General features: G+C 48.2%; 1 protein-coding gene across 2 annotated transcripts in view; it reads right to left on the bottom strand.

Annotated features, from left to right (window-relative positions):
* Positions 1-27460, bottom strand: part of SORL1 (sortilin related receptor 1) — a 154232-nt gene that overhangs the window by 10076 nt on the left and 116696 nt on the right. For both annotated transcript variants that reach the window (XM_035009158.1, XM_035009159.1), the window contains exons 30-45: positions 27154-27288; positions 26147-26302; positions 21116-21265; positions 18325-18456; positions 17308-17434; positions 16968-17137; positions 15419-15531; positions 15075-15179; positions 14207-14279; positions 11545-11627; positions 10212-10308; positions 7497-7681; positions 4869-4988; positions 3854-4018; positions 2399-2573; positions 1169-1275 (exon numbers count right to left, since the gene is read on the bottom strand). In XM_035009158.1, the coding sequence (XP_034865049.1) occupies positions 1169-1275; positions 2399-2573; positions 3854-4018; positions 4869-4988; positions 7497-7681; positions 10212-10308; positions 11545-11627; positions 14207-14279; positions 15075-15179; positions 15419-15531; positions 16968-17137; positions 17308-17434; positions 18325-18456; positions 21116-21265; positions 26147-26302; positions 27154-27288 (2093 nt within the window). The remainder of the gene's footprint in view (positions 1-1168; positions 1276-2398; positions 2574-3853; positions 4019-4868; positions 4989-7496; positions 7682-10211; positions 10309-11544; positions 11628-14206; positions 14280-15074; positions 15180-15418; positions 15532-16967; positions 17138-17307; positions 17435-18324; positions 18457-21115; positions 21266-26146; positions 26303-27153; positions 27289-27460) is intronic.

Below are 27460 nucleotides of genomic sequence, written 5' to 3'. Positions count from 1 at the left end.
TTACTATCAGAAATAAAACTGCCCTGAACAGCCTTGCACATAAATTCGTGATGTACATCGTTTCCTTAGAATAAGATCCTGAAAGAATTGCTGGGTCAAAGGGTGTGAACGCTTTTCATGCTTCTGATACACATTACCAAAGTGCCTTATGGAAGGCATTTCCAATTCGTATTTCCGGAGTGCTAATCTCCCCAACTACAACTCATACTGGTAATACTCTTCCCCTAAAACTTAGCCTGTTTAATGTGAAAGTGTCCTATCTTTGTGGTTCAGATTATTAGTGAGGTAGATCCTTCTTTTGCTTATGGTTACTGTAGTTTTTGTTTTGTTACCTGTACCTTTTTCAAAATCAGAATATTTCTGTTTTGAACTGCTTTGAGAGCTTTCTTTATATCTGTATATATTAACCATTTACAAGTCACGGTTGGAAGAGTTGCGAGAATTTTCAAGTTTTAATCTAGCTGTTTCTGGCCTTACACTGTGACTGTTTACAAACCTAGCACCCTTTGCCGCCACCGAACCCCAAAATAGCCACAGCTGATTCACGGGGTCTCTATAGCTCCTGCTTTGTTGACCCTGGGGACAAGCCAGGTCCACTCAAGAATCTGTCCACCTTTGGGTGGCAGATCTGTTCCCAGGTGACGCTCTTCTTCTCCTCCTGCCTTCTGCTGTGAATACAGTAATTGGTCTGCCGATGACAAAACAAAATAGTGTTTTCCGTATGTCAAGAGACTATCTTCAAGCACTTCCTGCGCCCTCAAACATCACTGGAAAGAAACTGCGAGGCCAGGCTGAGACTGTCCCAGGCACGGGGGCCACAGCCCTGCTCTCAGACTGGGGCTATGAAGGATGAGGCCCTGGTTCCGATCGATGCTGAGCCCCATCCAGCTTCAGAAGGCACAGCATGGGCTCCAGCCCATTCCCGTCTTTAGGGAAAGACAAGTTCAGGAATGAAAAGTGCTTAGTGCAGAGATTCTCATCTTTAATGGGCAGTACAACCATTTCACTAATTAGCAAGCCCACAGAAAATGGTCCTTTAATTCTCAGGTTCACTCCCTTGCCCTATTCTTTTTCCCCTATCTATGCCAGCATGCTGTTAACGAGCTCATCTCTAAAACTGCATTTCAATTAGATTCCCAAAGTCATTGAGAAGGAGGGAGGAACTCACCCTGCTTTCATTAAAATGCTTTTCCTTCAAAGCTAGACTCTTCCAAAACAGAAGAACGTGGTCATTTTCTGTTATGATTTTTAAGGCATCAGGTGCAGATAATGAAACTGAAAATTAAAGATGAAACAGAATATAGTTAGTGGCTATATACTGGAATCACTGTTTTCTTGTCTGTCATAGAGAGATTAGATAAATGCTAACTTGAGGGGCGCCTGGGTGGCTCAGTAGGTTGAGCATCCAACTCTTGGTTTAGGCTCAGGTCATGATCTCAGGGTTGTGAGATCGAGCTCTGTGTCGGGCTCTGTGCTGAGCGTGGAGCCTGCTTGGGATTCTCTCTCTCCCTCCCGATCACCCTCTGCCCCTCCCCCCACCCCGCTCGCACTCTTGGTCTCTAAAAATAAATAAATAAAATATTAAAAAAAGAAAAAATGTGCTAACTTGAAAGGCTAGGTTAAGGAAGAAATAAAACACTCGTGTTGCTTAGCATAGAGCCTAGCACATGGTAGACACTCGAATTGGCATCTCTTTTGTTGTTATAATACCTTTAGCCAAGAAATTTGGACAGTACCTCATTTAGTGGTCCTCAGAGCCACCGATGGCCAAAACCAAACTGGGTGGGGGAGAAAGGGAAGGGAAGGGATGGGATGGGCCACGGTTTCCTAGCCTTGCTGGACTTCTGCTCTGGTTCCGGTCTGCTTTCCTGCTCTCCCTAGGGACGCCCACACAGCCGGCCTGGTGGGGCTGAGCCTCCGTCCCAGACACTCTGACACTGTTGCTGCCCAAGTACCCAAGCTCACTACCTGCTTTCCGAACCACAGTCTGACTGCCGAGCCAACCGCGGGCTGGGAGCAAGGCCCCTTCAATCCTACTGCGCAGTTACTGGTCTCCCTCCTTGGCTACACATCACCCTGCCTCGAGGAACCATGTGATTTCAGCCCAGGTTCCCATCCTTGGCTTTCGTGGAAAATGCTCAGTTTTATTTCCTAACTCTTTTGGGTATTCCTGCTCTTCTCCCCCATAAGTGTCAAAACCAGCTAGGCAGGAGAGTGAAAAGAGACTCAGCATACTCCCAGTCCACCACCCTGCCCAGGCACTGGAAGCCCACCCCTCCGGGCCCGCTGTGGATACTGAAGGGGGTGTTTGTACTTCCTGCTGTTAATGTCTAGGCGTCCTAGCAGCCCTGCGGGCCCCTTGCTGTGTGGGAAGGACCCTAATCTCTCTCCCGTTTACCTGTGGTGATTTTTATACTGGAATCTTTGCTCATGTTCCCCAGTTGGACAACGATGTGGTATTTCCCTCCAGGTTCCAACTTGGTAAGGGTATACTCCACAGTACTGTTGCGGGATTTTATTTTGTAGCTTCTGTCACTCTTTCTTATTAGATCTTTGACAGCAATTGCATATAACTGGGACAAGAAAAAGAGACCTTAATGGTAATCAGAAACTTGGTGCTTTTTCACTCTTTGCAATTCAGTGGCGAACGATGTAACCTAAGTGTATCAGGGGCTGTGACCCACAGCAACCACCTTCTGAGCCCTGCAGCCTGACTCTGTTCTCTGGAAAGCCTTTGGGGTGGCCAGGTCCAGACTTGGAACAAGCACTCACTCCCAGAACTGTGCACGGAATTATCGATTTGACCCAAAAAAATGAGCCTAGGGAAAGTCACATTTATTGTGGCGTCCACAGACAGGTTGGAACAGGCAAGAGCAATTCAAATTCAGTGTTCAGTGTGTCTCCCCAGCTGTAATAGTTCCAGGTAGTGTCAGAGGACACAATGAAAGGACAACAAATTCTACTTACTGTCTCCCGGGTTGCTTTTTACATATGTGGAGGCCAGGGCAAACACAGGGACATGTGGTAAGTACAGGAAACTCAATCACCAGGAAGAACTGGAGAGTCAAGGAGAGCCTGAGCAACCGAGTAAAACCACCCACCCCTGGGATGAGGGAGAGGGCACAGGGGATGGAGGGAAAAGCAGCCTGGGCCAAAGGAAAATGGGAGCAGTTTTCCAGAGTTACTGCCTCTTATTTATTTATTTCTTAATTTAATTTTTTTTTTAGAGGGGGGAGGAGAGCGCAGAGGGAGAAGCTCAAGCAGGCTCCACGCCCAGCACAGAGCTCGATCTCATGACCCTGAGATCACGACCTGAGCCGAAATCAAGAGGTGGACGCTTAACCGACTGAGCCACCCAGGCGCCCCTCGCCTCTTTTTTTAGAGCAAGAGCCAGTAAATGTTTTTGTAAAGGTTCAGATAGAAAATACTTTTAGGTTTTGGAGGCCAAATGGTCTCTCCCACAGCTATTCAATTCTGCCATTTGTAGTGTGAAAGCCGTCAGAGATAAGATGTAAATGACTGGGTAAAGCTTGGTTCTAATCAACTGTATTTATAGAAACAGGCAATGAGCTGCACTTGGTGGGCAGGCCTTTGTCTACCATCCCACTTTACAGGCTCAGGGAAGGGAAGGTAAGAAGGCAGAAAAGAACGAATAGAACAGCGGGAAATAATGGGGGAAGGGAAAACTCCGAAGAGGCACTTATAAGGACCCCATCTTTGGGCACACAGATATGGAGACGAGACCTCCCAGAGCTCCCACCGCCAGGCCTAGCTTTCCCGTGACAGCACCCCCTGCCCTGTCCCCAACCATGCCAAGAATAGTAATGGCTGGCTGGATACCCGGCCCTCTCACCAGGTCCTGGTCAGGAGAATCATACGGGGATTCCCACTTGATGACAGCTGAGGTTTTGCCAGTATGAACCGAATGCAGGTGACGAGGTGGGAGCCTGCTGTCTGGGATCATCCTCACCACGACGTAGTCGGAGGATGGCCCTTGGTAGGGCACCACCACCCGGACCTGAAACCAACACCACGGGGACGCATGGAGTTGGCACGAAGCCATTTTTTCCCAACAAAATAGTGACAGGTGTACACAATTAAAATTCAATCAGTACAAAAAAAGATACAAAATGTGAAATAATTCCCCACCTACCCCAGCTCTCTAATCCATTTTCCCAGGAACAGTAACGGTTTTCTACGCTTCTTTCCAGAAATGTCCTGTGCTTATGTAAGCACAAATACACGTGTGTGCGCATACAGATACATACTTATACGTATATGTGTGCGTACACGTAGCCTGTTTTTCTTAATATTTTTATACAAATGAGAAAACATTACACATTTTTAGGCTCTTCACTTCTTTCACTTAGTAAGATAGCATAGATTTTTTCCACCTCAGTACTATTTCTTTTGAAGACTTTTCCACCTCAGTTCTATTTCTTTTGAAGAAAGAAATTCTTAATCAGTCTTCTCTTGACAGCCACTGGTCAAATCTTCTGCTATCACAAGCAACAGTATACCACACACCTTTTTCCATCTATCTTGGCACACGTATAAACATGTGGGCTAAGTTCCTAGTCTTGGAAGCGGAATCCGACAAAAACCACTTATCCATTCCTGCGAATGTTTATCCATTTGCCAAGTTCCCAATCCCCTACAAAGCTACAGTTGGTCACTGGGGCATTCAGTCTGTTCTTCAAGCAGGAATCCGATGCTTTTACAGAAGAGGAAGCACCCTCTTGTACACACATGGATCCTAGAGTCATGCCTCCAGCTCCCCAGGGCCAGGGTCTGAGCTAAGGGCCCAGGATTTAAGCCATCCTTAAAAAACAGAAACTCCTCTGGACTCCCCAGTGTGGGAAACTTACCAGAAACAAATACTGCTCATCCCTACTGACAATGACTGTTTTGTTGTGGAGGGAAGTAGTCAAGCTCTTCGGATTGCGATACAGGTCAAGGAAGGATGTAGCATAGAAAATACCATAAACCTGGCAAAGAGAGAGGATGGAAAAGGACATCAGCTCCGTGGCCAGTGGCCTCGTTCTCTTGAAATCCCTAACTGACGCCCCTGTGAACAGCTTCAGGAGAGCTCAAAAGAGAGAAGTCTTCCTTCAGCATTTTACAGAGAAGGTACAGTGGGGCAGGCACTGAACCCACCACCACCAAGATAAACACGGTGTGCGCTCTGTCCTCAAAGCACTCTTTTTTCAAAAAAAGATTGTATTTATTTCGGAAAGAGAGCGAGCGTGCGTGGGTGCATGGGGGAGGGGCAGAGGGAGAGGGAGAAGCAGACTCCCTGCTGAGCAGGGAGCCAATGCAGGCCTCTATCCCAGGACCCTGAGATCATGACCTGAGCTGAAGGCAGACACTTAACCTACTGAGCCATCCAGGTGCCCCTCGAAGCGCTCATTTTTGAGGAAGGAGGCACAGAGAAGAAAAACAGACGCGATTATAAATGACAAGTTGCAAATACAGAGCATGAGATACTGTAGGAAAAGACTGCACGATGAGCCAGGGAGAAGAGCGGGGTTCTCAGAGAGCAGATGGCACGCTGAGAAACACGGCTGGTAGTACAGATGGGGAGGAAGCCAGCGCGTCTGCGGAGGGAGGTTGAGGAGGGAGGGCAGCAGGGCAGGCACGGGGAGCTGCCCGGAAGACACCCACTCTTCCTCCTCTCCTTACTAGAATCCTGCTTCCTACTAAGAATTGCCTCGTGGAAGAAAATCTCTACTTCCCACCTCCCTGGAAGCTAGGAGAGGCCACGTGACAAAGTTCTGGCCAATGAGCTGCAAGCTAGGAGAGGCCACGTGACAAAGTTCTGGCCAATGAGCTGCAAGCTAGGAGAGGCCACGTGACAAAGTTCTGGCCAATGAGCTGCAAGCTAGGAGAGGCCACGTGACAAAGCTCTGGCCACTGAGCTGCAAGCTAGGAGAGACCACGTGACAGAGTTCTGGCCAATGAGCTGTAAGAAGAGGTGTCACGTGGGAGCTCAGCGGGTGCTGGGGGAAATGGAGGGAGAAGCCCTTCCTCCCGCCCTCCTGCTGCCTGGAACACAGATGATGGTGTGGCTTCCGACCTCTTGGACCATGAGCTGACCCTGAAGTTGGAGGCCACAGGCAGCCTGGGTTCCCAATCAAACCTGGTGCTGTAGAAACCCAGGCCTGCTGAAGGACTCCGCCTTCTTTTAATGAAGAGGGAAATGAAACTGTTAAAGCCGCTGTCACTTTCAGCTCCTGTTCTATGCAGCCATCCTTAACCCCCACTGATAGATGTGGAAAACCGGGAGTTTAAAGCAGGGTGGGGGTTTTTGATGGGCTTGGAGCGGGGGCTCACAGCTGCGGGGTTTATAAACGGGGGGATAAGGACTAAAGAAGCTTTCTTTGTCAGGCAGCATGGAAGAGCCCACAGGCAGGTAAAGACCGGGACTTGAAGGAAAGCTGTGAAGAAAGTCTGGAGAAGTCGTGGGAACGGAGGGCACGGATCAGGGACGTGCACGGGGACTTCCGAGTCCCAGACCTAAGCTGCTCAGCAGCCAGGGCCGGAGAGGGAAGCATACAGGGAAGGGGAACGGAAGTCCCGAGGGGGTGATGAGAAGGGAGCAAGTGTGGAAAGACAGAATTAGGGGACTCCAGGGAGTGAGAAAGCAAAGCAAATGGAGCAGGACTAGGGGACCGAGGGCACGGAAAGCACAAGATGGGAGTGGGGGCTCCAGGCTCAGAAGCAGGCCTGGCTTCCAGAGGACAGGGCTGCAGCTGCTGGGGAGTGGGCCGGAGGGCTCTGGCCAGGGGTCAGGAGAGGGCTCCATGCGCCAAGGAGGCCAGGGTGCAGGCAGGTCCCCAGAGATGGACAGTGGCTGCGGCCGTTCTCATGGTGGGGAGGGAGGACTGGGGGTGAGCAACCCGAGTCCACAGTGGACTGAAGTTGGGGAGAAGCTGAGAGCTTCCTAGAGGTGACGTTACCAGAGGGGAGGTGAAAATGTGCCAAGAGCCTTGGGAAGACTCTCTCTACATTGGGGAAATGTGGGAAATAAAAGGCAGATTCAAAAAAGCACGTATCTGATCATAGTGCACCAAAATGCATACATGAGGACCAAAAAAAAGGACCTATATAGTGTGTCATGTGGGGGGGGGGGGCACATCTGGGAGGAGCAGCCCAAGAAGGCAACCTGTGGGTGGGGGATCACATCGGTGGGGAGAGACGGAGTGGCTTGTCACTGCTGCTAATGGGTCACCATGCCTGTGAGACCAGGTGAATCCCAAGCATAGGAACATGCCCCCCTCATCACATTTATCGTGTGTTCCACAGCAAAGACCACGGGCGTTTTCTCTCAGATGCCAGGCCAAGGTGTGGACAGGGACGGCAGGTGCCTCTAGAAGGTAATACAGAACTGACTAAGAGGATAGTTTGTGTTTGCAGTAACAGAGGAGAAAGCCCCATGGCCTAGAATCAGGGGAGAGTCCAGATTGTCTCTGCAAGGGTCATCCTGGCTGACTTACCACATTCCTGGGGCCAGTCCAGGTACATTCCACTGCAGTTTGATTGATGGCCTTGGCTTTGAGGCTAGGAGCAGGTGGGCGGACTCCTTTGGTTGTGACATGCTCAAATGCCAGAGGACTATCCCCTAAATCAGTCTTGGCCCAGGCAGAAATCTCATAGGACGTATGAGCAGTCAGATTGGCAACTGTGAAAACAGGGACAAGAAGATGCCAGGAGGGAGCTGGAGGCGTCAGTCAAGAATCTGTGTCTTGACAAACCAGGAAACAGACTCTTAACTACAGAGAACAAACTGACTTACCAGAGGGGAGGTGGGCTGGGGAGGGGTGAAATGGACGAAGGGGATTAAGAGCACACTTACTTTGACAAGCACTGACTAATGCATAGAATCGTTGAATCACTAGAGGGTACATCTGAAACTAATACAAACACTGTTAACTATACTGGAATTAAAAGTAAAAATTTAATTAAAAAGGGAATTATGTTTTGATATACAATGCCCTACTTTTTAAGCCTTTTAAAAAAAAAAAAATCCCTACACCCAATGTGGGGCTTGAATTCATGACCTGAGATCAAGAGTTGCTTGCTCTTCCGACTGAGCCAGCCAGGTGCACTGACACTCTATTTTTTAATGCAATCTCTCAATTTAAGTGAGTCCCACATGTTGTAGGATTTTCATTATTTTACAAATTCATCCCAGCATTACTTACTGATGACAACTGCAAATAACACACGTACATGGGCATTGGGTTGCTTCTTAAAAAGCTGACCATCTGGTGATAGAAATTGGGACAACACTCCTAGAGAGCCATTTGGCCTTGGGTAAACATCTTGAAATTCTTCATGCCCTTCAATCCATATCCCATGGAATCAGAGCATGCAAACATCTGTGGGACATGATGTTACACGTCACATACATAATCCCACTGTCCAGAGACAGGGCAATGGTTAAATAATGTGCATTCCATGAACTATTGTGCAGCCACTAAGAGTTGTCTCCAAGAATATTTAATGAGACTAGAAAATTCTTACAATTTTATGTTAAGTGAAAAAGGCAGGATACAAAACTACAGTTTAGCCTTGAACAACACAGGTTTAAACTTATGTGGTTTACTTATACTCAAGTTTTTTTTTTTTTTTTTAACAGTCCAGTGCTGTAAATGTATTTTCTCTTCCTTATGATTTTCTTAAGAATATTTTCTTCTTGGGGCGCCTGGGTGGCTCAGTTGGTTAAGCGACTGCCTTCGGCTCAGGTCATGATCCTGGAGTCCTGGGATCGAGTCCCGCATCGGGCTCCCTGCTCAGCAGGGGGTCTGCTTCTCCCTCTGCCCTCTTCCCTCTCGTGCTCTCTGTCTCTCATTCTCTCTCAAATAAATAAATAAAATCTTAAAAAAAAAAAAAAAAGAATATTTTCTTCTTGGGGCGCCTGGGTGGCGCAGTCGGTTAAGCCTCTGACTCTTGGGTTTCAGCTCAGGTCATGATCTCAGGGTCGTGGGATCAAGCCCCACATCAGACTGCACTCAGCAGAGTTTGCTTAAGAATATCTCTCCCTCTCCCTCTGCCCCTTACCCTCCTCCCCTCAAAGATAAATAGATAAATAGAAAGACAGATAGATGAATATTTTCTTTTCTCTAGCTGACTTTATTGTAAGAACACAGTACAGAATACATACAGCATACAAAATATGTGTTAATGGACTGTTTATGTCATCAGTAAGACTTCTGGTCAACAGTAGTAGCCTGTGAGTAAAGTTTTTTGGGAGTCAAAAGTTATATGCAGATTTTCTACTGGATCAGTGCCCTCTAACCCCCAATTGTTCAGGGTCAACTGTATTTAAACTGAGTCCACCTCCTTGTTTATAAGACTAAAAAAAAACAACAGCACTTAAGAGCAGTTGCTACTGCAGGAATTAAAAAAGAAAAAGCTTGTAAAGTGTTTGGCACGATGCCTCGCATCAAGCTAGTCCTTAATATATTTCCGGCAACAGCTAAGAAGACTATATCGCTCCTGATTTGGCCAATTTCTGTTGGTGTGACCTTGAGACAATGAGATCACAGTCTCAGAAATTAGAAAGACATGGATTCCAATCCTGACACTGTCGCCTTCTGTGGGAATTACTTTATCTCTCAACGTTGGGTTCTCATCAGTGAAATGAGCATATCCCATAGAATTATGATGGGGGTTCTATAAAATGGTACACACGGAACACCTAGGTAAATGCCTATGCACAGCAGGTGCATAGATACAAGAAGGACTGGGACACTACCTTCCCTCCTCCCTTAGCTCAGCTTGTTTGTCCATTCGCTCAATAAATGTGCACTGAAGAGCAACTCTGCCCCATGTCCTGTGTACCTGGTATTAGCAAAGGAGGAGCAAACCACGCCAGAAAGGAGGGGCAGGCATCTCACTCTCGGAACTTTTTTTTGGACCCCAAAAATAATTGGTATAGGGTTAATCTGGCTTCTTTCTAGTTTCTCCTCTTTTAAGCCCCCGACTTCCATTAAGGGCCAACGAGCTAGAGAAGGAGGCTGAGGAGCCACCAAGTGGACCCGCCCCTGGAGGCAGGAGTCATTCACAGTCTCTTTAATCTGCTCACCCAGAATGGCAGCCAGAGAAAAGCCCCTCTTCCAGGCAGCCCCCACACAAGCTCTGACACCAGGAGGTCTTGATCTCCCTACTCCTCCCTGCTCACACACCGACTAGCTCCAAGGTGTTACCTTTGTGTGACAAGATGCTCCCCCGGAAGTTCAAAGTTCTCTTCTCTTGCTTGTGGGTGTCAAATGCCCAGAAAAGGTTCACCACATAGCCATTCACCTGCCAGGAACCAAGAAACATGTTAGGGGAACAGCACACAGCCAGGGAGCATAGCAAACGCAGAAGGCACCCCTTTGCTCTTGTTCCTTTAGGCATCTCCTTTCTTAAAATGGACGGGTTGTTTCTTTTGATCTTTAGACAGGTTCCCTGTGTGCTATCATTGAATATTTAGCTATATGGCACCTACTTCTAAAAACAAAACATGAGACTGTAATATATACTATAGATGTGATGAAACAAACAAAAAAACTGGTGCAGAATAAAAGGACAAGGGCCTATTCATAAAGGCAGAAAGAGGAACAACTTTAAAGAGAATTACATTATGGTAATGAAGGATACATCTTAGCTCAGGTGATCCTTGCAGTCAAGGCCAAGAGGTCAATACGAAAGGGGCTTGCTTAGCTCCCACGGTCTTAACAGGAGCAAATAGACCCAGGCCTCAGGAAACATTACCTTTTCTAAGTCCTGAGCTCGTAAAAGGATTTGATCTGAAGATCTTTAAATATGGGGCGACAACAAAAAACTCAAAATGCTTTCAAGAGCAAAGACTATATAGACAGGGTTCATGGAAAGGCCATCCCTTGCAGCAACGGTCTCTGAAGCCAAGGTCAGGCCACCAAATTGTGGTTCAGTAAGTGGCACGAGGGATCCGAAGGCTGTTTGTCCCACCACAGCTTCACAGACAGGGAGGATGTGAGGAAAAACTGATAAGAAAGAAAGGACATTATGGAAGGTGAATCTCAACTTGGAAAACCACAGGCACACAGAGGCTTATGGTGGAACGGGCCCTGCAGATGGGCCGCACGGAAGGGGTGGTGGAGCCAGAAGGGGAGGATGCATAGTGGCTGTAAGTAGATATGTTTCTAAGGTATCTGACTCTCTCTCTCTCACTGTGGGAACCTCTGCCTTAGTGCTTCGCACCAGGAAATCCAATAAAGCTGAAAATTACAGGGCATACATATTCTGTTAACACCAACTCTTTATTTGCACTGTAGCTGTGAACCATTTAATTATATGGCTTAAAAAAAAAAAAAAAAAAGGCACCAGGCTGAGGCAGGATAATTACACGAGAAGGACTCAAGTTGTTCTTCATGGGGGAAGGAATCAACCTAGTCCTGGTATTTTGGTTTTACTGGACCGAGTCATTCACTCTTCTTCCTCGTACTGTCCCAGGCCACAGCGGTTCCATCACAAGAAGAGCCCCACCCAACTGCCAGTTTGAAATCCCAATGTTACCTTGATGTCACTCTCCATGGTCAGGGTGAAGCTCAGAGAATTCTCACTGTAGCTGTCGATGTGGATATCTGGTGGTGGGATCACTAAAAACAAAAAAAAGGAATTCAAAAAGAGAAACCACGTGATGAAAAGTGAGGAAGGCAGGACTTCACAGCTTTCAACTCAACAAAGCGATTTTTTAGTGCAGGAGGAAAGGGCAGGTCTTTGGCTGTTCTCACTTGTCTCTTTTACTGCCATTGTCCTAGAGCTGAGGGTGGATCACACAACTATCTTGGCTCCATCAGCTATCCTGGCAACTGGGTCGAGCAGAAAAGTTCCATGATGTAAATGCCCCCAAACAGCCCAGCGCAGCCTGCTTCTGAAAAGTGCATGCATTCCAGTGGGCACCACCTCTCCTGGCACTAACCAAGTCCCAGAGGCCTCACGTCCTCCTCGAAGGTTGATAAATCGGAGGGCATACATTGTAAATACCCGTGTGGCAAAATGGAAAGAACGTGGCCTCTGGAATCTGGCAAACTTGAGTTCAAATTCCCATTTGGACACTTAGACAACGGTTCAAGTTACTTATCTTTGTACTAATGTTAACTCAACCAACGTTCCCTTTCTTTCCGTTTCCAATTAAGTCTTACCTATGACAGACTAAGGAGCTGGTAAGTCATTGGCACGGGCACGATGAAAGGGGCAGAGAGAAAAGACCCCTCTCCATTCAAGTGATGAGAGCATGGTGCTTACCATTCAGAAGGTCTGCCCGTAAGATGGCGGACCATGCTCTGCCAGCCATAATCCAAAGGGCTCAGTAGGATAACTGCTATTGGAAGACAGTATTTAAATGACAACTTGTATACTGGGCTGTTTAGCACGTCGCCTTCTTATATAGGCAAGGCAAGAGACACTTGAAGAAGTGGGTAAGATTTGGTGGCCAAAGAGATAAACCAAAATCTAGAGGAGTCCCTCCAGATGATCAACCATGTAATAAGAGTGGGTGTGAGGAAGTAAAAAGGATATTAGGAGTTTCAGGTCACCAGCTCTGAGCAAAATAGTGCAGATGCTGCCGTAAAGCCAACCTGAGGTATAACCGTGGTGACTGGGGATATAGGTCACAATCCTTCCCAAAGCCAATCTCCTTAGCTACAAAATGAGCACAAGAATACTTATAGGACTGGTAAGGATTAAGGGAGATCGATTCACATAAAACAATAAGCACAGTGCTTAGTACATAAGTGCTCAATACATGGTTACTTCTCTCATTATTAATCCCCCGCATCCGCTCATGAACATGGTGCTCTGGCGGACACCATTGCTGCGTGTGTCCTCTGCATGACATCATGGTGACACAGCCTCACAGACAGACCACAACTCGTACTTTCTGACTCCACACACCGTGGCCTCCTGTATGGGTCCTAACCAACACCCGTATGAAGAGCTGAGGCTCACCAACAAAATTAGACGAAAGAACTGTAAGAGACTTTCCAAGGCAGGTGTGATTTGTGCTCAGGGAATTCAAGGTACGTGTACGTGTCTTATTGCTGAACTTCCAGTGTCCCTTCTTTTCAGTACGTATGTTTTGATCGATTTTGTAGAGGGAAATGACAAACCCATCAAAACTTTAGGCGAGTGTGCACTCGGTACGCTTTTTCTAATTACCGCCAAGCACCCTGTTACAAAGATCGGCTGCCCTCCTGCCCTGATCTCAATGAGCCCAAATTTTACAGTGACTCTCCATAACCTACAGCCCATCTCTCGCAGGCTCAGGTTAAGGTAAAACCCTCCAACCACACTCCATGAGAACACTCCTGTCCAGAAACGAAAGCCACAGGTGCCAAGGCTAAGTTCTGGAAACCACTGGGGAACAGGAGCCATAGTTGGTCTCCCCAAGTGTGCCAGAAGCCTTCCTTTTAATTGCTTTAATTCACTCCTTCGTCACCGGCTTCCTCCTCGACACCAGTGAGAGAGCGGAGGAAACCAGATGGGACCCCGGCCCTCGCGAGGCACACATGCCAGCAGGACGGTGCATGGGAGCAGGGATCTCAGCCCAGGGCAGGCAGGGCAGCCTGGCGGTTAGAGGTACAGGCTTTGGAGTCGGGAGGATCAGGCTCCTATCCCAGCTCTCTGCCGTTTATTGACTGTGCAGGAAGTGACTTAACTGCTTTCTAGTTCCTCATCTGTTCTTACAGATTTTGTTTGGAGGGTGCTAAGGGTTCGATGAGATGGGCCGATGTATGCAAAGCACTAGAAACTACCACCTCGGCATCGTTTGTCAGTGCCACTGGGGAAGTTACACGTGTCAGCATGGCGCTCTTACAAACGCCATCCACGGACACATACAAAATCATCCGTATCTGCTGCGAGAAGGAACGAGTCCTTTTATTTTGGATATCGCACGTGAGCACAAGAGCTGGGCATGATGGCCTCTGGAAATCCCTTTGTATGTCTGCACCATAAGAACTGCGTGGCTCTGGGGGGAGAAGTGCCTTCGACAGCCCCCAGAGAAACTCCGTATCTAAAGCACTACGGAAACCCCTGGAGATGCATGCATGTTGGCAGGGGGAAGGAAGTCGTGTGAAGTTTTCTCATCTATGCTTCTCCGTCTCCCAGTCGTGCTGAAAGTCATTTCCAAAGGGTTTCTATCTTCTCTCAATCTGCAAACACTGGGATCATTTACCTTTTCCTTTGACGGTGGTAATGGATTTAGAATCGCTCCAGTTTCCTACTCCACGGCTTGTCACTGCAGCCACCTTGTCAAATCAGAGCGTGAATTAGTATAAAATAAAGGCAATGTGCCATACAGTGAGGGTTCCGAAGGAGCTACGGGGCCGAGACTCTGGCAGTGAGGGTGGCAAACAGTCTATGCAGGGGGATCCCAGACACGCAGAGGCCCCAGCAACTGCAACAACGGGGGGGGAGGAGAAAACAGGTGGGATCTGGGCAAAGGGAGCTGTGACAGTGCAGGCATGATGGATTTCTGTTGATTGACAGGTCTCAGGTTCTTCTATAGGCTGGGGGACGGGGTGTATGTGCACCTGTGGGTCCATACAGACATAAACATACATGTATATGAAAAAGGGGACTGAGAAAATCGTCAGTGTCAGGGAGTCTGGGTGCACAGTTAATGGTCCCAACAAACATGTTCTGCACAAAATCGGTCTCTTTTCTGCTAAAGGTATTGATAGCATGTTGCCTAAGATCCCTATGATAGGGGCTTCTAAATGCCGCTTACCATAGCTCTGCAACACCTTGCAGCTAAGGAGAAGCAGAAAAGTGGCAAGTGCAAGAGTAAAGGAGCTGGAACGCTAGCAGAAAATCTGGGTTAAAAGCAGGTAAAGCTGCATTACCATAAATTCTTGGTTATCTGAGGGAAATCTGATTTCAAGTTCTCTGTGGCACTGGTTTAAGAGACTGCAGTGATGATGACCTCCCAGAGCAAGGGGTTAGGCTTTTAGCAGACTACTAGTAAGTCTCTCATAAAGGTAAGCACGGAGTTCTTGTGTTCTGAGACTGCCCGGATGGCTGAAATGGGGGCTGATACTCACTCTGACAGTATATGGAGCGTTGACCAGTAAATTCTTTATTTCAGTAAAGTTACTAGCAGCCCTCTGGGAGGCCCACATCTTGGAACCACTCCTGCTGTATTCCACCTAAAGCGAAAAGAAGAAATTATTAGTAAGGTAACCAATGGTCTGGGACATCCTGATACCTTAGAAGGAGGCAGGGAGAGAGAGGGAGGTGAGATGCCAAGTGTTCTAATGGGTGGAACACGATTTACCCAGCTACATCAAATCAAGACCTAGCCATTCAGAACACGTTTCTGCTCTGGCAGACCCAGAAATCTATTCACAGAGACACACAAGGCGCGTCGCTCCTAGAAGTTACTTACAATGTACTCTCGGATGAGGCCATGGGTGTGGGTGGGAGGAAACCAGTGGGCCACAATCACACCTTCCTCTTCCCTGTGGAGTGACAGCTGGAGATTTTGAGGGGCGTCTGGCACTAGAAAAGAGTCAGCTCAGGGTTAAAACCCATCTGCATACTGGTAAAGGAGAGGAACTTTCCTGAGATTGAAACAAAGACTAGAAAGAATCCAGAGCCAGCATTGGGACCTATCCACCAAGAAAGGCTGTAAGCTTGTATGCCCGCAACCTGCCCGCACCCTGCCCGCAGCCTGCCCACACCCTGCCCGCACCCTGCCCGCACCCTGCCCGCACCCTGCCCGCACCCTGCTTCAGGGTCACATGGGGTGTGCTGTGTACTTCCTCCGGAAACTATTTCAATTCTCCCTTGCAGGCCTTGGATGACCGTCTGACACCCCCGGGCTCTACTAAACAAGTGTTAACAAAATCACAACACACAGGTGTCAGTTTTGCTGTGCTTCACACCTCCGTGCTTTCTCCAGGCCCCCCCTGTAGCTATCCTGCCCTTGTGCTGGAAGCAACCAAGGAGTTTCAAGGAGCTTCAGGAGCCCTGGTTCCTTTTTATGAAGAATGGCACAGAAGCCTCGATCTTAGTGACACGTGTGCTCACTGCTATGGAAGTGTCATCTGTCTGGGCCTTCCCAGCTGACAGAGCAATTTATGTGATTTATGTGATTTATGTGATTATGGTATTTATGTGATACCAGCCTGCCTGTGGACACGTATCTGTAACTATTTTATACGTGAGCATCTGAACGTACATCAAGATCAACAGGAGTTCAGGGGCGCCTGGGTGGCTCAGTTGGTTAAGCGACTGCCTTCGGCTCAGGTCATGATCCTGGAGTCCCGGGATCGAGCCCCGCATCGGGCTCCCTGCTCGGCGGGGAGTCTGCTTCTCCCTCTGACCCTCCTCCCTCTCATGTGCTCTCTCTCATTCTCTCTCTCTCAAATAAATAAATAAAATCTTAAAAAAAAAAAAAAAAGATCAACAGGAGTTCATACAGAGGTCTCCAACCGTAACCCAAATGTAAGCACGGGCCCTCGCAAACGCAAAGTTCACAAGACCCTGGGGACGAAGATCACTGGAATAAGCATGGGGTCACCTGACGTCAGCTACCGTGAGAGGCGAGGAAGCAGGGAATTCTCTAGGACATGTGAGTTCCGGTAAATCTCTTGAAAACGGAGCCTTGGTACTCCTGACATGCCTCATATTTTAACAGTGATGATCTCACAAATACTGAGTACTAGGAGATTGAAGGCAGAGACAGGAGCTAGAGAAGCTACGCAAAAGGCGGCCATGTTGGGCACGATCTGAAGTTAACTTCCGGAGGTAGCAAAACACCACGTGACCTAATAAGGAGACTCCGTGCTCAACAGCTCAGGCTGTATATATATATATTGTATATGTGCGGCCCACGTCATTAGGTTCCCACACTCCTGAGTGTCCTTGGGAAACTCTCTGCAAATCCCACAGTAGGTCTTGGACACACCATAAACGGAAACCAGAATACTTACGTCCTTCTGGTGTCCGCAGAGTCACGAAGTCGTTGGTGTTATGCACTTTGCTGAGACACTGGACCTGCACTTTGACCTGATACGTGGTGTCTGGCTTCAAGACTTTTAAGATGGTGTTGGTTTTATTGCTGTGTGTCTCCACGGTCTTCCAGATGCCCTCTCCGACCACCCTGGCCAGAAGAAGAAGGATATGGTCACATCAGAGCAGTGTGGGGTCGCAGAGGACGCTGGGCTCGGCTAACGAAGAGCCGCTCTGCTCTTGACCACCACAAGAGTTTGCAGAACGTCCAGTGCTGGTGAGAACACTGTTTTCTTCTCTCACGGCAAAGACGGGACCCACCTGTAGTAGACGTTATAGACACAACCAGCAGAGGGCATTTTCTTGGGCCGCGTCCAGGTCAACGTTACGTCCCCAGAGAAGTCGGCCGTCCACTGAAGATTCTGTACTTTGTATACAGTTAGTTCATCTAGAGAGATGAAGGGGGAAAGGGAAAGAAAGTGGTATCTCACAAATCCTTGTGTTTCAAAGGACCCAAGAGGTCCCTTGATGTTTAAGCAGACCTACCAGGATCTAGATTGTCAGGCCACGGCCAGCCTCTTAAGACATCACAGAAAAAAAAGAGTTCAAGCCATCCTATACGACCTTGCCCAGGGTCTCCTAAATTTCCAGTCACGGTATTTTCCTTGCATTTCGCCTCCTTGTCTACACGGAGGTAAGCCTGTTTCTCAAGAGAGAATTCTACAGGTCCAGGGACAATGTCCTAGCAGGATCCATTACTGCGACAGACCGAATGCGTGTGTCCCTCCAAATTCATATGCTGAAACCCAATCCCCAACGTGATGGGATCAGGAAGCGGGGCTGTTGGGAGGTGATCAGGTCCTAAGGATGGAGTCCTCAGGAGATGAGATGAGCGACCCCAGAGAGCTCCCTCACCCCTTCCATCATGTGAGGACACAGGGAAGACGGCTGTCTATGAACCGGGAAGCGGGCCCTCACCAGACGTGGCATCTGCTGGTGCTCTGATCCGGGCTTCCAGCCTCCAGAGCTGAGAGAAGTAAGTTTCTGTTGTTTAGAAGCCCTTCAGGCTATGATGTTCTGTTAATGGCAGCCCAAAAAGACTAGGACAATTACTAAAGGCGCTCCAGACAGAAGGACTGCGTCCACCCCGCCATGAAGCCTGAGGCTCTGGGAGCATGGTGCACCCGCACGAGGCGGGACAAGCCTCCCTCCACCGGGCTCTCCAAAACCGGGCAAAAAGCGGTTTCCCCTTCAGGCTGAGGAAAGGCTCACAAGGCTCCCGGCAGAGTGCCCGCGGTGGGGGGAGGCTGAGCCCAGGGCCCGAGGGCTGGCACTCACCGCTGCAGGCCCTCTCGTCGCTCTCGTCCGAGCAGTCCAGGAAGCCATCACAGCGCTCCGAGAGCACGATGCACGCCTCACCGTCCTCACACTTGAACTCCCTGCTCATACAGGTCAAGGTGCTGTGTGTGGCTACAACACAGGGGGAGGGCACGTTGTGCTAACAGCAGATCGTGTTTAGGAAAAGTGGTCTGCGCTAATTAGCTTCTGATTCAAAACACGCCTCTGGAACAAGGACTAGTAACCCCCACGGTGGCACTGGGATGCCTCCTTATCTGACATGAACAACAGGAATCTGCCTCCCGCAAGAGGAAGAGCTTTGGGGTCAAACGATCTAGAGTGAGTGCAATAATTTACAGGCTCCACAGTGAGTCACTGGAATTGGCCAGGGTTCAAAACTTCTGTTCTAGAATGAGAACAAGGAATCTTGTTTTCTCTCTGAGACACTGCATCTGCTTCTGAAAAGCACACTTTGAGATGCAGGTAGAAAAACTGGATAATGTTCTCGCGAGAGAACCAGCATGGTCAACAGGAATGGACAATGGATCCAGAATTATGTTCCTAGAGACAAAAAGATACAGGGGGTTGGGGTGGGGTGGAAAGTTTTAACAACTATCCTCAATCGGCGAGTGCTCACATGAATGACGAATTAAGACTGTGCATGTCGCTAGTGTGGATGTACAGACTTCAATTAAATATACTTTTATTTATTTATTTATTTATTTATTTATTTATTTATTTATTTATTTATTTGACACAGAGAGAGACAGCGAGAGAAGGAACACAAGCAGGGGGAGTAGGAGAGGGAGAAGCAGGCTTCCCGCCAAGCAGGGAGCCCGATGCGGGGCTCGATCCCAGCACCCTGGGATCATGACCTGAGCCGAAGGCAGACGCTTAACGACTGAGCCACCCAGGGGCCCCCAATTAAATATACTTTTAAAAAGAGCTCTCTATTATAGTAATTGTCATTGAAAGAAAGGAAATGTGAGGCTTTTTACAAACTACAATCCCCCATCTCCTGGAAAATCATTGTATTATAGAGCTCTGTGACATGCTGAGCTGAAATTGGTTTGCCTTGGGGAGGTTGGAAGGGGGGGGGCTTGGTTATAAATAAAACTGCACTAGAGAATTTAGAAAACGTTGGAGACCCACTAGTATAAGAAACCCAAGATGGAATTCATCCTTCCATCTATCCATCCACCTAACCACCCATTCACCCACTTACCCATCCAATTCAACCAGCCACCCAGTATCCACCCACCCACCCATCTAGACACCCATCCATCCATCCATCTACCCCTTCATTTATCCATCTACCCATCCATTCATCCACTCATCCACCCATCCATCTACCCCTCCATTTATCCATCTACCCATCCACCCATCTTCCCAACCATCTACGGAACCAGTGAATATTCATGGAGGGCCTACCATGAATCAGGTACTGTTCAAGATGCCAAGAATATGGTGATGTGTACAACAAAGGACCTACCCTCACAGAGCTTACTTTCTATTGAGAGAAACAGTAAAAAAGTAAGCAAATCACTCTGTGGTTTTAGATAGTGATTAAAAACTACAAAGAAACATGAAAAGAGAAACAGTAACAGAATGATCGACAGGGGTCATGTCATGCAGAATAGTCTAGGAGAAACTCTTTGAAGGGCATTGTTTTAGAAAATACCAAGATCCCCCTCCCAGAATTATTCCACATGGTAAAATATATCCAAACAACAGGTGAGTCGTAAAGCTGGTGGGTGTTTGAGGTTTCTTTATGAAACATGTCTCAACGTTTTTTAAAGTGGGAAAACATAGGTTTTAGAAATAGAGAATACGGGGGGCGCCCAGGTGGGTCAGTTGTTAAGCGTCTGCCTTCGGCTCAAGTCGTAATCCCAGGGTCCTGGGATCGAGTCCCATATCAGGCTCCTTGCTCGGCAGGGGGTCTGCTTCTCCCTCTCCCACTCCCCCTGTTTATGTTCCTGCTCTCGCTATCTCTCTGTCAAATAAAATCTTAAAAAAAAAAAAGAAATAGAGAATACGGTTGTTATTAATCTCTGAAAATCCTTAAGCTGATAATTAAACAGATGATTAATTGGCACTTGGAAGAGAATGCGGCAGCCTTCAGGGGCCAGTTTCTCCAAGAAGAATCTTGTCATGTTAATCTCATTTCCTTTTTTGATAGGGCTCTCAGATTAATGGATTGAGGAAGATTGGAAATAGAGCACATCTTGATTTTAAGACCCTTAACCAGACAACATCCTTATGAATAAGGCTGATTTGGAACAGGTAAAAGAAACTTATTTAAAGAACGCCAATTAATGAATTAATCTCACCCAGGAGGAAGGTCCTATTTCATTTCCTCTGTTAATTATTTTCAATGTTCATCTTACTGTGCAGTTACTTATTTGGCTGAAATGTTCCTATTATGATTTTGGGCAGTATGGGATCAATGTGCCCTGTTATCTTGATGTCCCAAAGATCCATTTGAATTTTACCCTGTCCCTCGTTTCCCTCTGTTATTTCAGAGTATTCCACTATAAGAACTTTGAACGTGGCATGATGAAAAGGTCACAACCTTGCACAAAAAAACAAAAACAAAACAAAACAAAACAAAAAACTAAATAAATATCCCAGTCTGGTACTGACAAGGTGATCTCTGAAGCTGATTCTCCTATCTCTAAAATGGAGATAATCCCAAAATCACAAGGTTATTATGAGAAATGAAGCAGGAGTAATGAGGTCTCCTGTTCTCCAGAAATCCTCCCGAGTGGTGAATTCCTCTGAGACTACTCACGACAGTTGGCCTCGTCCTGGCCGTCCTGGCAATCTTGGTGGCCGTCACAGCGCTTCCAGTTGGGGATACACTTCTTTGGCTGGCGACACTCAAATTCAAATCGGTCACAGTGCCCGTGGTGAGTGGGAATGGAGGCAGCCGTGACATTTGCTGGAAGAAAAAGTTTTGAAAATTCACTTTTTTTTTTTTTAAAGATTTTATTTATTTGACAGAGAGAGACACAGCAAGAGAGGGAACACAAGCAGGGAGAGTGGGAGAGGGAGAGGGAGAAGCAGGTCTCCCGCCAAGCAGGGAACCCAATGCGGGGCTCGATCCCAGGACCCTGGGATCATGACCGAAAATTCACTTTTTGAGTACTGAGGGAGCTGGTCAGCAAGAGCAACCAACTCAACCTGGTAGGAAATTCAGGAAATTATGGTGCATTTGGAACGACGACGGGGGCCTGGAGACAAATGTAAGCTCTGGATAGGGAAGACAGATCAACAGGACACAGCCATCTAATCTTGGAAGCTGGAACACAGACAGAGGTAAGTGACTCAGGGGACCAGAGAAGGCTGTAGCCCATCCTAAACTGTCACTGCAGAAAGCAAAGAACCCACAAGATCAACATCACAGAATCTTCAAAAAGCTGAAAAATGGTATCTGTGAACAGAGAAGAGGAATAAAGGCAGTAAGGGAAGAGACCGAAGAATGTCTGAGCAGCAACAAGATTCCCTACGTGCCCTGCCCCTACCAGCCCCATGCAACAGTCACCCTGGACGTCACCCCCCCCGAAGCCTGGAGGATTGTTACGTGGAGGGTAAAAAGGGCTGGTTAGAAGGGCCTAGTGAAGAGCAAGAACGCCATACTGAAGAGAGGGGGTTAAACCCTCAGATTGCTGAACGCGAGGACCCTGGTCCCCATCCTCATAAGCCCTGGCAGGAACACCTTTATTCCCTAGGCAAGAGATTGTAAAAATCTCCTCAAGGGAAATCGACCAGCCTCGGGAACAAATTCTCAAGCAACCCAGATCAACAGTTCCCCACCGAACAGCCCCACCATGAAACTCAAAGCTGACAAGCCTACCTGTGTGCAGAATCTCTTGCATTTTGGTCCCCACCCTTAAACACAAGTAAGCAACCCAGGATTATTTGGGGAAAAACCTTTGACATGAAAGACAGAAGTGAGTACAGACCCCTTCCCTGCAAAAAAAGAACATTTGGAGGAAAGAGAGACTCTGTAAGAATAAAACCTCAAACATAAATATCTTCAATATGCTCAGAACATAAGAATATCTATTTCTGCATGAAAAAAGGACAGGATGCCATGCAAAAGGAAGAGTATGAGAAATTTCAAAGGTAACTGTAATGGAAAACTCAGGAGCAGAGCTGGTACAGCTGAATCTTCCAGAAAATAGAGGGGGGGAAAAAGGGGGGGATCAATTAAAAAAATAGTAAGGTGACAGGACCACATCAGTAGATCTAATGTATGAATGACAAGAGTTTCAGGAAGAAAGAGAAAACAGAAAAGATTAACGGAATAATTCAAGAAAAATTCCCCAAACTCAAATACGTAAGTTTTCGGAATGAAAGAGGTTATCAGTGTCCATCCACCACACTGGATGGAAAGGGACCCAGATCAAAAGCACAGCGTTGTGAAATTTCAAAACACTGGAGCCAAAGGGTACACCCTACACGCTTCCAGAGAGTAAAAACACGTGACATGCAAAAGATCACAATCAAAATGGCTTTGGATTTCCCAGGAGCTGCTCAGTGACAGGAGCAATCCCTTCAAAATTCTGAAGAATTACTGACAACCAAGAATTCCAAACCCAGACCAACAACTACCACTCACATACAAAGACAGAAGAAAAACACTTTCAGAGAAGCAAGACCTCAACAATACCTCCCACGTTCTGTTTCCCAGGGAACCTTCTGGAAAATGTGCTCTACCAAAAAAATGGGATTAAACTTAAAAAAAAAAGAGAGAGAGATAAAAGAGAGAGAGAGAGGGAAATGAAGAATGAGGGAGAGAAATCTGGAATATAGAAAACAGGATCTCGGGGTGCCTGGGTGACTCAGTCAGTTAAGCGGCTACCTTCGGCTCAGGTCATGATCCCAGAGTCCTGGGATCAAGCCCCACATCGGGCTCCCTGCTCTGCGGGGAGACTGCTTCTCCCTCTCCCACTCCCCCTGCTTGTGTTCCTGCTCTGTGTCTCTCTGTCAAATAAATAAAATCTTTAAAAAAAAAAGAAAACAGGATCTCCAAAATGAGAGAAGTCAAACAAGTCCTTAGAATGGAGAAGCCACATCCCGGGAGACCCGTGTGGCCCAGGCACGGAGAGTGACAAGCACAAACCCCAAGCAGCAAACTCAGAAGACAAACACGTTGAAGGCTGTCTTCTCTGTGTCCTTGGCCTCTGCACCACCTTGTCACTGGACAAAACTATGGGAGGGTGCACTTCAACAATACAAGGGAGCAAACCAAGAAAAGCAAGACACAAGACCCAGGAAACAGCGACTCTAAACCAAGGGAAAGGCAAAAGGAGTCCCAAGGAGGGCAGTGAAGGCCCGAGGGCAGGGCGGGGGCGGTGGGCATGCAGCAGGCCTGGACAACACTGGGCCCAGAGAGGAGGATCCGGGCTGGTAGAAGGGATACCCCCAAGAGAAACTCTGGGGCTGAGAAATCATTGATACGGTGACCTTGCAGAAAGTGACCCCTAGAGGCAACTGAGAGGGGGAAAGCACTAACAGACGGCACACAATAACCTGAGCTAACAAATGAAACAACAAGAACCAATTACTAATTTGGGGATATTGTGCACATCCCATGGTTTTAACTGGATTTTCAAAGGGGCCTCTCTTACACCTAGAACCCCTCTGCTAAAACATGGTGCACGGGGAAAAGCGGTAAAAAATGAGGCTAGAAAGCCAAGCTAAGGCACATCACAACACTAATGCGTGGACAGTAAGGGGGCCACCAGAAGGTTCCAGACCGGGGAAGGCATGATCATGCATCCATATGCAGCCTCTCGGAAGATAAACTGTAAAGGGGAGAGACACAAGGCCCAGAGACCAGTTAGGAGACTTGCAGTGCAAAAACCAGATCCGAGAGCTGGAGAAGACCCAATTAAATTTGCCCTGATGACATACATACGAAAGAAATCACAGAGGCTGAAGGAAAGATGGAAATAGGAATCCGCTCCCTGCATTAAGCAAAATTTGCTAGAGCCTATTAATATTAATACCTGCTCAGAGGTTTCAATAACCAAAAGACAATTTTGAGAGGAGAATTGAATCATTAAACAGATAGGTGGGTCTTGGGGGCCAAGGACAGAGATAACAAAAAATTTTACAATTTGTTTTAATTTGAGAAGCATTTACAGGATGTTATCTGCCTATTCTTGGAATAAGCACAGGGGGGATTCAAAGTAGTATGTGGCATGATCCCAAAACATGAGGTCTGTATAATCGCTTGGAAAAGAAAGATGCCCATGCATGAGATGACCAGAAAGCGGTGCATGGCAGATCGTAGTGAAGAATCTAAAGGACAACAGGTAAGTATGAGACTGGAAAAGAGATCCGTGCCGATTACAGGACTCCGTGAACGCTCCGTGGTGGTGGGCTTGCAAGGGAAGGTAACAGTGCACTTGCTCCAAGCAGGAATCTCAAACTTCAGTGAACCCAGCAGAGTCACGTGGGGAGCTCCTGAGCTCCATGCAGAAATCCTAATTCTGTAGTTCTTACAAACGCTCCCAAGTGATTCCGTTACAGGTGGTCTCTGTTCCGTACATTGATAAACTCTGGTGACATATCAAGGTCTCTTCTAGCTACAAAAACCATGCTTCAGTCCGCTGCGATGGACAGTGGGTTTCAGAGAGGGGGAAGTGGGAGGGCAAGGTCGAGGAGGACAGAGGTCTCTGGTAAGGCAGAAACTCTGCTGAAGGAGTATCACCAGAGAAGAAGCAGGTCTGTTCAGAGAGGATGAGGAGCTCGGCTTGGCAGACATGCAAAGTAATGGCAGGTAAGGAAGGACCTTGAAAATAGGACTCAAGGGTTAGGATCTATTCTCGGGACAAGAGAAGACCACTGATGTTTTCAAATAGTGAAGCACCGGGACGATTTAGTTTTAAAGCAGGAAAATGACTGCTGATCTCGAAGTTTGCTAGGAAAAGTATTTGCAAAGCATAGAAAACAACTGTCTATTCTCTTACTTTAACCGAGTCTGAAATAGAATCCCGCTCAGGAAAGGACACAGCACCCTTACCTCTGTTCTGCCTACAGTTAAAGGGGGGGCGCCTGGGGGGCTCAGTCGTTAAGTGTCTGCCTTCAGCTCAGGTCATGATCCCAGGGTCCTGGGATCGAGCCCCGCATCGGGCTCCCTGCTCAGCGGGAAGCCTGCTTCTCCCTCTCCCACTCCCCCTGCTTGTGTTCCCTCTCTCGCTGTCTCTCTCCCTCTGTTGAAAAATAAATAAAATCTTAAAAAAAAAAAAGAAAAAGAAAACAACGGTCTATTCTCTTACTTTAACCGAGTCTGAAATAGAATCCCGCTCAGGAAAGGACACAGCACCCTTACCTCTGTTCTGCCTACAGTTGAGGGTCTCAGGGTTGACTCCCACCTCCCGCAACGCGGTTACTGCCCAGGCCTTCAGATGCCTGTCTGGGTCCGGCCACTAGATGGCAGTGCTTACCCTCCTTTAGCAGGATGGGCGCCAGCTAGCCAGCACCCCGTGAGTTTAACACGCAGGCAAACACTTCCCCTGTAATTGCCATTGTAATTTCCTGTGGAGAAGGAAGCAAAGGGGGCCCAACCACAGCCCAGGTGGGAAGCCGGGCGGCTGGCCTTTTTGTGCAGGAAGATGAGAAGGCGCTTGGAGGAGAGGAGACCCTCCAGCTCTTGAGTGCTCTGGAGGTGAGAAGCAGCCCCGGCCACGAGCACAGGGTCCCAGAAGGCAGGGGGCACTGAGCCGGGCCACTCTGTGCCCAGGGCGTACCCCCAGAAGGTCCGTTCCACAAAGGCAGGTGCCACAGGAGGCGCAGGGCCAGCACTCACCAGGCGAGGGGCAGGCTTCTTCATCCGAGCCATCTGCACAATCCCGGTACCCATCGCACACCCAGCTGTCCATCACGCACGCCCCGCTGCTGCAGCGATAGTAATTGGGCAGACACGTAGAGGGCCCGGGAGTGGGGGATGGGAGGACACGTGACTCTGAGCAAAACACAAGCAAGCCAGAACGCCCAAAGTGTTACAAGACGCTTCATCCCAGACCAAGATGTGTCCCCAGACTCAGCGTGGATGTCCCCGTTTGAGCTGCCCCAGCCCAGGGAGGCCAGCGGGAGGCACGGTTCTGATCGCAGCTCAACTAACAATCATTTATAATGGGGTACCAGAACAGACTGCAACCTCTTCCCTTTTCTGGAGCAGATTCACCTAACCCCTATTATCTGATCTGTGCTAATATCTGAATGAGTTTGCTTTTGCAGGGGTTCAACAGGGGCTCAGTGCTTTTGCAGGCTGATGGAAGGAAGGTGACTCAGAATGCGAGGGTGGATGGAGAACTCCCACTGAGTCTGCACACTATGCTGGTTACAATTCCACCGCAGCTGCCCTGAGACCCAGTTCAGAGAGGAGAACCCCCAAAAGGAAAGTAACGAGCACGCATCCCACACCAGGGCTCCTCAGATACGACATGGCACCCCCATCACCTAGAGATCTTGTTACGATGCAGAGTCTGACTCAGAAGGGAGGCCTGGGCTGGGGGTCGGAGACCCCGCATTTCGCACAAGCTCCAGGCAGATGTGGATGCTGCTGGTCCGCAGGGCCTTGCCTGGAGTTGCCAAGCTCCAGAGCGCTCACTGTGGCCTGCACAATATGGCCCTCAAAACAGGAGAAACCAACCACGCTGCTTCTAAAGTGGGAGGGGGTAGAAAAGAACTCAGACAGTTGCGCCCCAAATATCACTGAATGAGCCCGGCAGCGACAAAACCAGCTTCAGTTCTGTGCAGACAGGGGGCCGTGTGCTGGTGTGTCCTGGCGACGGGCTGACCCAGGACCCTCACCTCCGCAGTCCCTCTCATCAGACCAGTCGCCACAGTCGTTCTCCCCGTCACATTTCCACCTGTTGGGGATGCAGTGGCCGTTCTCACACTGGAACTGGAAGTAGCGGGAGCAGTTGGGGGCTTCTGTGGGGTTTTCTGGGGAGATGAACCACACCGTCAGTCAGCGTGAACATACACACCAACCAGACAGACACGGCCTCCTCAAGGCCCAAGTCCCCAGGCAGCCTGCACAATCCTACCAGATACAGGTAAGGCGGCTTCTTGGACCCAAGCCCCATCTTCCTGGATCCCAGCTCATGCTTCTCTG

Source organism: Mirounga leonina, unplaced genomic scaffold, assembly GCF_011800145.1.
Source record: "Mirounga leonina isolate KUSES-001 unplaced genomic scaffold, KU_Mleo_1.0 Mir_153, whole genome shotgun sequence".
NCBI lineage: Eukaryota > Metazoa > Chordata > Mammalia > Carnivora > Phocidae > Mirounga > Mirounga leonina.
This window is presented reverse-complemented; position numbering and strand designations above follow the sequence as displayed.